The sequence below is a fragment of the Chiloscyllium plagiosum genome, chromosome 38, assembly GCF_004010195.1.
Source record: "Chiloscyllium plagiosum isolate BGI_BamShark_2017 chromosome 38, ASM401019v2, whole genome shotgun sequence".
NCBI lineage: Eukaryota > Metazoa > Chordata > Chondrichthyes > Orectolobiformes > Hemiscylliidae > Chiloscyllium > Chiloscyllium plagiosum.
In genome coordinates this window covers 12,506,142-12,518,029 of record NC_057747.1, presented here as the reverse complement: position 1 = coordinate 12,518,029, position 11,888 = coordinate 12,506,142, and the positions used below count along the sequence as shown (strand labels likewise).

The window sequence follows — 11,888 nt, the reverse complement described above, 5'->3', positions numbered from 1 at the left end:
AACAACTATTAGAATTACCAACCATGGGAATAAGAATGGTAATGTTGAGGCAAACTCCAAGAGTTCTCTCTCAAGTTCACAATTTTTTCATGACCCTACATTCTGAAACTCTCTCCACCAGCGATATCTCTTCCCAGATTCTAATGCCTTCTCAAAACCTAATTTTTGATCCATCTCTAGTCAGCTCCTTTAAAAACATAAATTGTCACATTGAAGCTTTCGGAGAGTCTCAAAGGGCAAATTGCCTTTATTTTAATATTTTATTACTTGTTACTCAAGTACTTAAAAACGCATCCTTTTACAAAGAATCCACTCATTAAGTAACTGCTCACCCCTTGTATAATCACGCAGGTGCACTTCAATGCAATGCAAGTTGATCCAGAGTTGACCTGAGGCTGTTAGCTGCAGTCTGCTGCTGTAACAAATGTATTTCCACAAACCCTACAACACATTGATACATCTACTTTTTCAGTGACAAAACATTTAAAATGAGCTAAAGTAAAATTACTTGACAAAAGAAAAAAACAGCTGAAATGATTTGTGGAAAGTGGAAGTCATAACAGAATGGCTGTTGATTTAAAGATATCACTAATGATTAAAAACATTGTTCATATTTCTCTCTCAGTTACCCTGACAAAAATAAAGGAAAATGCTGAGGCATTAAAATAAAATATTTATTTGGAATCAGAACCTGTTATTGTAATATTGTGCGTCATTTTGAAAACTTCAAATCTTGCTCTATCATCTTCCAGCTTTCGAATATTAACTTCCACCTTTCTAAGTGATGTTAGTATTTTGGTTCGCATTGCAATTCAGAACTTAACACAATCACTGGTCAGTGAAATTAGCCTTCCGCTTTTCAACAAATGCGCTCATGCCTTCTTTCCGATCATTCTGAAACAAAGAGTTGACATGGCGTAAGTGAGAAGTCTTGGTAAATGAGGGTGCAATTTATTTTAATTGAATGTAGGATACTTACTGTGCAAAATGTCGAGTGGAACAAGCGTTTCTCCAATCGGTTTCCTTCTGCCAATGTCAATTCAAAAGCTGAAATAAAGTACCGAACTGTTAAGCAGCTACAGTGCATCAAGGTCACTAAACATTGGGTAGGAGCAAATTACTGCAGATGCTGGAATCTGAACTGAAAATCAATAATACTGGAAATCGTAGCGAGTCAGCCACCATCCATGGAGAGCAAGCGAACCTGTTGAAGCTCTGATGAAGAGTCATCCAGACTCGAAACGTTAGCTTGCTCTCTCTCCTTGGATGCTGCCTGACCCGCTGTGATCTCCAGCACTTTTTGTTTTCATGAAACACTGGGTTATTTTAAGAGCTGTTATTCTTGCAAGTGGCAGTTTTAATTTGCTAACAACAAAGTAACTAAACAGATTCGGTCTCCAAGCTCCGTATTTATGGAAAAGTTGTAAATACAACTCTAGGATTGGACTCATCTGCAATGTGAAGACCCACAGAATCCATGACCAGTGACACGGAACTTTCTAGGTGGATTCTTAATGAGTGATTGCTGATGATGGCAACATATGGGCGGCACGGTGGCACAGTGGTTAGCACTGCTGCCTCACAGCGCCGGAGACCCGGGTTCAATTCCCGCCTCAGGCGACTGACTGTTCTCCCCGTGTCTGCTGGGTTCCCTCCGGGTGCTCCGGTTTCCTCCCACAGTCCAAAGGTGTGCAGGTCAGGTGAATTGGCCATGCTAAATTGCCCATAGTGATAGGCAATTTAGCATGGGGTAAATGTAGGGGAATGGGTGGGTTACGCTTCGGCGGGTCGGTGTGGACTTGTTGGGCCGAAGGGCCTGTTTCCACACTGTAATGTAATCTAATATTTTTTTAAACATCTACAAAAAAAAATCCCTGAAAAATTATACACAGAGAAGGTTGTTAAGGAAAGCACTGGAATGTTAATAAACCCAATACAACAACAAACTCAATTTTACATTAAACTCATTAAACGCCATCATCTTCTGTAGGGTTTATTATGGGGTGGTTTTATTCACAGTCTCTATTTTAATCATAGTTTTCCCTCAGAACATTCAACGCAAGATGAATTGGTTGTGACTACAGACTGAATGAAATAACAAGTCCAGAGCTAAAGCTCCACATCAAAATAGTGTGTTGTCTTTTATTACAGGAGCAAAGAAATCTTGCTTCAATTGTACAGAGTGCTGATGAGACCACACCTGGAGTATTCTGTACAGCTCTGGTCCCCTTGCCTCAGAGAGTATATATTTGCCAGAGAGGAAATTCAGCTGAGGTCCACCAGATTGATTCCTGAGATGGTGAGCAGTCCTATGTGGAGAGATGGAGATGGCTGGGCCTGTTTTCTTTGGAGTTTAGAAGTACGAGAGGCAATCTCACTTAAACATAAAAAAAATCCTTAAAGAGACAGACAGCAGATGGGGAAAGGATGCTCCTCTGGCTGTAGAGTCTGGAAACATGGGACGCTGTCTCAGAATAAAAGACATGCCATTTAGGACCTAGATGAGGAGGTTGCTCTTCACTCAGAGGTTGGCAAATCTTCTCCAACACAGAAGCTCAGTCATTGAGTAAGTTCAGGATAGAGTTCGAGAGATTTTTAGTTCCTAATGACACCAAGGGACATGAGGAAGGCGCAGGAATGTCATGTTGAGATAGACGATTGGCCATGATCTAGAATGGCAAAGCACATCGACAGCTGAATGGAACTTTTGTTTCTATGTTCTATGCACTGGGCAAACTACAGGTCTCCAAGTACCAGGGAAGAGAGTGAGTGAAGCAAGTCTATCTCCAACCTTACCTCACAGGCAATCCAATTCACCCACTAAGCTGAAAATGCTCACCAGTTCAACAGTAAGTGAGGTTTTGATGTGCAGTACGCTGAAGGGGCAGAGAAATGCTTCCAAAAAGTCAACATTATTTTGAAACAAAGGGAATAAGTTGAACTAAAGATCATTTCGTTCTTTTGAAAGTAAGCATAGAGTCAAAAATTAGGATTTTGAAATAATCTGAAAGGAAAGCCAAAGACTACCCACAAAAGACGCAGTGTAACGCTTCTCAAATCTGGAACCAGACTATCAATCATTCCCTGAAATAAATAAATAAATAGATTGCACTGCGCCTTTCTAAAACACAGGCAATAAATCTCAATACTATACAAACTCTGCAAATTATACAGAAACATTAATTCATTAAGCAGGAAGTAATGAATCTATATTATGAATTGACTGACGTCTGGTAAAAGAAGTCTCAAACCTCATTATTAAACAGATAGCTGCTTGGAACAAGACTGAGGATAAAGAATGAATCTGTTTACCACCATTGACTGCTTCCTTCGCCATTGCTGTAATAAGCTTCGAGTTGCTCGCTATTTTCTCTCCACATTTGATGGCTTCTTCCACCACTTCAGCGACTGGATATACTTTACTAACGAGTCCTTTTGGAAACAGAAACCATCAGTCCCATGTTAGTATCCAGGTAAATCTGTTGGAATTTAGCTTTGGGAACTGAAGAATATATCTATCAACTCAAAAGCTGCACATTGTGTGTCACAAAATGACAGAACCAACTGCATCCATTATTTCTTCTGGGCAAATCACAAGTACTTGTAACTTGCATTAATTTCACTCCTTGCAGTGTGGACTATTTGTTGCAAAATCCCAAACTTCACTGCATTTGAGAATACCACTGCTAAGCTCCAATGTGTTTTCAGCATAAATATTGAAATCAATCTGATTCGAATGATTGTCACGATAGTGCTAAGCCACACGTCACATGTGCTTATTACAAATACAGTGAAAAATCAATCAAATCGATTTCAATGTTTATGAAGAAAACATTCCGACAGCTTGAAAGAAAATAGGGATACTGCAAGGTCTCATTTTTTCTGTATGTTCAAAATCTTTACTGTAAAGCAGAACTGCAGTCATATCTTTAATCAAAAATATTCCTGAATTTGGACACGATTAACTTGATTCTTCTTAGTGGGTGATAGCTCTCCATTTCTGGATGCTCACTTCTGTGTAAGAAAGAACATGCACTGAGGTCTTTTCCCGTTCCCTCAACATCCTAAAGCTTTCACAAGCTATGGTGACTCTTCCAAAGTGCAATCCCTTGGACAGACAAACCTGCACACAGCAAGTCCCACAGTCACTAACGGGAACAGGGGATAATCGGATTCCACTAGTGTCAGCTGGGAATGAACGTGGGCTAGAGCTACTCTCCCTGCAGCGTCAGAGGCTGAAGGGTGACCTTACAGAGGTTTACAAAATCATGGATATGATGAATAGTCCCCAGGGTAGGCGAGTCCAAGGGTTTAAAGTGAGAGGAGAAAGAGGGACCTAAGGGGCAACCTTTTCATACAGAGGGTGGTACGTGTCTGGAATGAGCTGCCAGAGGAAGTGATAGAGGCTGGTACAATTATAACATTATAACATTTAAAAGGCATCTGGATGGGTATATGAATAGGAAGGGTGTAGAGAGATGTGCGTCTAGTACTGGCAAATGGGATTAGTTTAGTTTATGATGTTTGGTCGGCAGGGACGAGTTGGACCACAGGGTCGGTTTCCATGCTGTACATCTCTATGACTCGATGACACTGAGATGGTTTACATCACCCAAATACACAGACAAGGCCTCACTTTATAAAATTTCCCTCAGTACTGAAGGTGATGACTTGGATCGTGGATGTGAGTCAGAGTGGGACACACTAATGAATGAGGAGTTGACGTTTAATTGCTTCCCCAAATGCCCTGATGTTGACGGAGAGGAGAACAACATTTCAATAATCCAACAACCTGCTGCTTTTGCTTCCTGGGCAGAAATCCTGTCTCCAGTGAGGACCATTTCCATCGCGAGTGACTTCCCAACTGCTTTAGTTAACCGCTGTGTTCCACCAGCACCTGCCAGAGAGAAAAGACACTGCAGTTTTCCCAACATCTGCCCAGTTACACTGTAACACAGCATTTTTAGCAAAGCGAAAGATCCCAGGGAAGCTCACGACCCTTGTAAATCAAAGCTCAACACTGCGCGACGTGAGGGGATAGTGGGTCACATGACCAAACAGCTGGGTTTCAAGGTAAGGAGGAAGGAGATGGAGAACCGAGGGTGGGGGGGACTTTCCATCGGGACCCTGGCAACTGAAGCAGCAATAAAGAGGAAGGATTTGCAAAAGGCTAAGATTCCAAGAATAGAAAATCGACGCTTGAAACGTGGATTTTCCTGCTCCTCAGATGCTGCCAGACCTGCTGTGCTTTTCCAGCACCACTCTAACCTAGACTCTGATCTCCAGCACCTGCAGTCCTCACTTTCACCTAGAATTCCAAGAATGCCAACATCTCAGATAGTTGTGGGGCTCGGAAAGATAACAGAGGTAAGAAAGGATGAGGTGATGGCAGGATTTAAAACAAATGAGCATCTTAAAAGTGAGACCTGCCCTCAGTGGAAGCCAAATTCAGGCCAGCTACTAGAATAAGCAATGCAACTGCGTGGCCTTTTTCTGATCACCCGTCCCCATTCAACAATACACTTTGAAATTGGGCCATTTACAATAATATTGCTTCCAAACTCCAAATGATATTTGAGTTAAACCTCACGGTGGTATTAAAATACCAGGTTATAGCCAAGATGACAGCAGCTGATCTCATTCTGCTGAAGTGGGTGTAATTTCACCTTATGCTCTGTATAAAATTGCAAAGATGAAAGTTTTCCTTGGAACACTGAAGGTTGAGGGGTGACAGGATTGTGGGGTACAAAATTGCGAGGGGTAGACATAGAGGAGACAGGAGGAACCTGCCTTCCCTTGGCAGACAGTTCAAAAACCAAGGGTCATAGATTCAAGCTGAGAGGCAGAAGGATTAGATGGGGAGTGTCTGGAATTCACTGCCTGTGTTGGTGGTGGAGTCACAGACCCGAAACTCTTAACAGAACCTGTAACTTAACCTTAAGTGCTGAAACTTGCAGCACCATGAGCCAGATACAGGAAGACGAGATGAGAAAGAGCATCTGGATGTCTTTGGATCGACATGGGTAAGATGGCTCCCTTCTGTATCATTTCTATAGTCCTATGGAGAACAGCCAAGGAAAACTTGGGAATAATTTTGAGACAGTAGGAGATGGTGAACGAGGCATTTAATTAATTGATTTAGTGATACTTATTTTGATCAGTTCAAAACCATTGTAAGAGTGATAAATTAAGCAGTCCTGAAGTCTTAGTTGGAGTTTTGCTTAACGGAAGCTTGGATTGGAAACTGCTGCTCCATCTTCCCAGCGCAATCCTTTTGAGATGGACTTTTCCCTAAGGAGCTGAAATTGCAACATTATATCTCGTGTATTATATCACTCCACTGCAAGAAATATGACCTTTTTGTTCCTTGGTAATACAGAAGTTAAATATTGCTGCTAAAGAGAGACATGTCATCAAAATGTTTTGTTTTACACTCATTAGAGGACTGTTATCCCCCAAGCTTTTGTTTAAATTCAAACCAGGCAAAGATGTTGTGAAACTTGAAAGGGTTCAGAAAAGATTTACAAGGAGGTTGCCAGGGTTGGAAGGTTTGAGCTACAGGGAGAGGCTAAACAGGCTGGGGCTGTCTTCCCTGGAGCGTCGGAGGCTGAGAGGTGACCTTATAGAGGTTTACAAAATTATGAGGGGTACGGATAGGGTAAATAGAAAAAGTATTTTCCCTGGGGTGGGGGAATCCAGAAGTAGAGGGCATAGGTTGAGGGTGAGAGGGGAAAGATATAAAAGGGACCTGAAGGGCAACTTTTTCCACGCAGAGGGTGGCACGTGTTAGGAATGAGCTGCCAGAGGAAGTGGTGGAGGCTGGTACAATTGCAACATTTAAGAGGCATTTGGATGGGTATATAAATAGGAAGGGTTTGGAGGGATACGGGCCGAGTGCTGGCAGGTGGGACTAGATTGGGTTGGGATGTCTGGTCGGCATGGACGGGTTGGACCGAAGGGTCTGTTTCCATGCTGTAGATCTCTATGACTCTGTGACCCGATGACTGATTGATCTGTTCCCTGGTGAACTCTCAATGGCAATGTCTCCACCAGAGTGCATTTGCCAGACAACCAGCATCCCTCTTCTCATGCAGCATAAACTGCTGCTCCTTTGGACATTTGATATTCTTGCGACTTCGTCCTGAGACATTCGAGATGATAAAGTGTGCCTCTTTTCTCAGCCATAATATTTGCTTTCTAAAATGTTTTGGAAAACATCTTTGGGGGATGGAGAATGTCAAATGTGGAACAGATGACACAATAGGAAAGTGATAGGAGCTAAGGATGGATTTCACATCACACAATTAAGAAAGTTATATTTTCCGCTAATCTGTGTCCGAAAACCTGCAGAAGTGCACTCTCCGAAAGCGATTCAATTGGAACTTTCAAAAGAGAAGTTGATAAATACCTGACATGGAAACATTTATACAACTGTAGTCGGACTGTAGGGAAAGGGCAGGCATGTGGGACTAACTAGTTTAGATTTGGAATATTAGTTGTGAATGACATAGCAAAGAAGATAACACTCTCAGTACTTATTTCACATCTAGTTACTCAGATTTCAGAACATGATTACATCCACCCACAGCAGATAGCAACAGAAAATATCTGGCTGCAACAGTAAAATGGTCATTTGCTAAAGTAATATAAACATGCAAACCAATCACTTCCATAAGCTTTACCGCAAATGCTTGGTAATTGTTTAAGTCAACTAATTTAATTACAAAGAACGAACTGCGGACGCTGGAAATCAGAAACAAAAAACAGAAATAACTGGAAAAGCTCAGCAGGTCTGGCAGTGTGGAGAGAAATCAGTGGGAACATTTCGGGCTGAAAAACCCTCCGACAGAAGGTTATTTGCACAAATGTCGATCCAAAATTCCACTGATTTGTAGTACCCAGTGGTTAACAATCCATGTCCCCGATACATAGCGTGTGACTGCTGCCCAGGCTTATTGTGAAATGATCTTAACAAAACCCTGCCTATAACACTGAACGGACAAACCTTCAAGCTGACAGGCAGCAACAAGCAGACAATGTCAAACTACAGTACAATTTCAGAATTGCCAACTGACAATAAAACTTTACCATTTACCTACTAATAATACTGTGCAGAACATTTACCAGGAATGGTTCCCAACAGTATCTCTGGTTGCCCAAACTGTGCCTTTTCTCCTGCGTATATGATATCGCACATCATGGCCAACTCACAGCCTCCTCCGAGCTACACAACAAAAGGTTCAAACGTTACATTCTCAATCTTTCTCCAGCATTTTAAGTGCACATTTTAATTTGATGCCATTTATTTTCGGAACCATCTATTAGTTCAACTGGACAAAACCTGAAGCATTATCCAAAATCGAAGTTTAGTTACAAAAGTGATGAAATTGCACGATTTAACTCTGTAAATCAGTATCATTTTCAGGGTTTCAAACTAGAGGCATCTGGGTGTTGGTGACTTTGGAGAAGGGTGTAAAACACACAAAAAAAACATACAAAATCAACGAGTCCTTGCAGAACCATGATCTTAACCAGAACTTAAAAGAAGTTCTGGGATTTACATATTAATGAACCGAAACCTGCAACCCATTCTAAGGGATGAAAGACTTAAAACAGCAGTTTAGGTTTGTTCAATATACCATTTCAGTTGCATGACATTGTGATCTTTTGCTTTAAATTCTGTGTCTTATGATCCTGCTCCACAACCACCTGATGAAGGAGCAGTGCTCCGAAAGCTAGTGCTTCCAAATAAACCTGTTGGACTGAATAACCTAGTGTTGCATGATTTTTAACTTTGTCCACTGCAGTCCATCACCGGCACCTTCTCATCATAATCTACTTCATGTCAGAGAATAAGCAAACCCCTGGAATGTTAATGGAAGATTGTTCATAATGTGGGGTTTACAACAGGGAGAATAAACATTGAAAACTGTTAGTTTGCTTTTTGTTTAGAATAAGCAAAAATTGATGTTAGCTTAGAAAATCCAGAGACTGAAAGCTTTTAGGGCAGTTTGGGTGAACACCCAACTGGGGTCAGAATTAAATACACATTTTCTCTCCAAGAACAAAGTATAGAACAGTTCAGTGGATGCTCAGTTACGTTTGTGTGAACACTTATCACAGAATCCCACCAGTGGGGTAAGAGGCTATTGAGTCTGCACCGACCCTCTAAAGAGCATCCCATCAAGAACCTGTCCTCTATCCTATTCCTGAAAGACCACGGTTATAATGACTAATCCATCTAGCCTGCACATCCGTGGATCATAAGACCATAAGACATAGATGCAGAAGTTAGGCCATTCAGCCCATCAAGTCTGCTCCGCCTTTCAATCATGGCTCAACCCCAATTTCCCACTTTCTCCCTTGACCCCTTGACAATCAAGAACCTATCTATCTCCGTCTTACATATACTCAATGACCTGGCCTCCACCACCTTCCATAGACTCCCCACTCTCTGGCTGAAGACATTCTTTATCTCCGTTCTACAAGGTCTTCCCTTTACCCTAAGGCTGTGCCCTTGGGTCCGAGTCTCTCCCACCAAAGGAAACATCTTCCCAACATCCACTCTGTCCAGGCCATTCCATATTTTGTAAGTTTCAATTAGACCGCCCCCCCCTCCCCATCCTTCTAAACTCTGGATACAGACCCAGAGTCCTCAAACATTTCTTATATGTTAAGCTTTTTGTTTCTGAGACCATTCTCGTGAACCTCCTCTGAACCCACTCCAGGGTCAGTACATCCTTCCTGAGATATTGGGCCCAAAACTGTGCACGATACTCCAAAGGATTGTGTGAGGAAACCGGTGCACCCAGCAAGAACGCAGCACAGAGACACAGGGAGAATATGGAAACGCCAGACAAGGCTGGACTCGAACCTGAGTCCCTGGTGCTGTGAGGGCAAATACCTGGTGAAACTTCTACAACAGGAGCGTTAACCTAAACATTGGAAGATTGTTAAAAGATTGAGAAAGTCTAAGATTTCAGTTTTGTGAATACTCATTCACAGGGAGGAAGTTAAGTCAGACTTAAAGATTTGATACAGAAAGGTGGTTATTTCAGATCTGAAACACGGTAAAGCGTTGGTGTTGGATAATAGATGAACCTTCCCTTTGCTGTGTGTTTTAAGACCTTTCAAACTATGCTCTCTGCAGAGGAACCTCGATTATCCAAACAACATAGGCAGGGAGTATTTTATTCAAATAATTGAATGTTCGAATAACACAATGTTTGCCAAGAATCAGTATCTTGTGATCTTGTTCAGAGATAATCTGAAATTCGGATAACTGATGTTTGGATAATCGAGGTTCCTCTGTATTTAGAAAGCTTGGTTTGTTTTAATATTTTAATCTTTTGCAGAATAAATCGGCTGTGAGTAACCATCTTGTACAATTTCTCTTGGGAAGAATGGAAAGAGACATCAGTCAGAAAGTTCTCAGTCATTTGTAGCACAAGGAAAGCGTACAGAATGCAGGGCTGCTCTTCCGAACAATCCAGCAATCTGTAAGTGTTGTAACCACAGAACTAGTGAGGAACAAAAGGCCCTCCCTCACTCTCCCATGGTCCTGATGGGTTTAGACAGATTGTTCAACTACGGAAACTAGGGCAGCCTCTGAATTTGGTTTTCAAGTCTTCAACCAATTAACTTTGGAAAGAGAACCTTTGGGCGAGAAATAGACCTGCAACATTCTGACAGACTGCACTTACTTTTATAAGGACCTCTTATCCATCTCAACTATTTATCATTGCATATGCCTTTTTTAAAGCTGAAAACCTGATCACTTTTACTTCTGTCACCACAAGTTTTACACTCAATTAACTTTATCTTGTTTAAGATTGCAGCTTTGCTTTTTTTATACTGGAACAGTTGAAAACTAAAAGAAAGCTGAACAAGTTATAGATTTTTGCAGGTAATGGATCACTCTCGGGGATATGGCTGGTACAGTTACGACACTGTCTGTGTTTGGGGAAACACACAAAATTAAAAATTATTACTTTATTCTTCAATCTGTGGTTAAAAAATTATGTTGTGATTATGAATGCTGCCAAATTGTAGGATGAGCATCAAAATTATTTTATACTATAATAGAGAAATTCATTAAGTTGGAAAAAACCATGGAATGGACCCATGTGACATCAGTGAACTAAACTTGATCTGAAATTCCACCTTCTGCTATGATAGCAGATTCATTCAACCAGTGAGAAAACAGGGAGAGGAGATTCAAATGAATACATCAAACATTAGTCAGATGAAATCCCAAAGGTGAATTTCGGAGCTGATGGACTGAGTTATAACAGAGAGCACAGATCTACAAATGAAGCAGTGAAGTAGCACTGAGGGCAAATATGTTATTCCCCTGACAACTAAGACTGACCACTTCCACTTGTCTAATACCTTGGTCACAGGTCAGACTCCATAGTGGAGTGTTGATGCAATACTTATCATGGATGCTTACAACTGTACATGTCAGTGGGCAGGGCAGCAAAGGGTTGAAGCTCCTACAGAAAGACAGAGTTGCTAAAACTAATTGACTGAACATTCTACAGTCACGTATACAATGGCTACTGCTCAGACCAATCAAGGAGAAGGGAAGCAGTTCTGGTACCTGATTGGAAGGATTGGCGCTTCAAAACGTGATGTGGATGTTTTTGATTTGATGGAAGCCGCTAAGAGATCAGGGATAAAACCCTGCAACATCTCAGCCCTCTAGCGTAACTCCCAGAGGAACAGCACAGGAGGTGAGGCGTGAGGGAGGTGAGACGTGAGGTGAGGGGGTGGGGTGACGGGCCGGGAGGTGAGCAGCATGAGGTGAGAGGCGAGAGGCGAGAGGTGAGAGGCGAGGGGCGAGGGGCGGGAGGCAAGAGGTGAGGGGCGTGAGTTGCGGGGCGGGA

The 11,888-nt window shown here is 41.9% G+C and overlaps 1 protein-coding gene across 1 annotated transcript in view; it reads right to left on the bottom strand.

Annotated features, from left to right (window-relative positions):
* Positions 1–222: 222 nt before the first annotated feature.
* echs1 (enoyl CoA hydratase, short chain, 1, mitochondrial) overlaps positions 223–11,888 on the bottom strand; it is an 18,280-nt gene continuing 6,614 nt past the window's right edge. The window contains 6 exon segments of the mRNA XM_043678875.1: positions 223–894; positions 980–1,047; positions 3,313–3,432; positions 4,793–4,897; positions 8,125–8,341; positions 10,695–10,698. Of these exon segments, the coding sequence (XP_043534810.1) occupies positions 829–894; positions 980–1,047; positions 3,313–3,432; positions 4,793–4,897; positions 8,125–8,341; positions 10,695–10,698 (580 nt within the window). The 3' untranslated portion in view covers positions 223–828.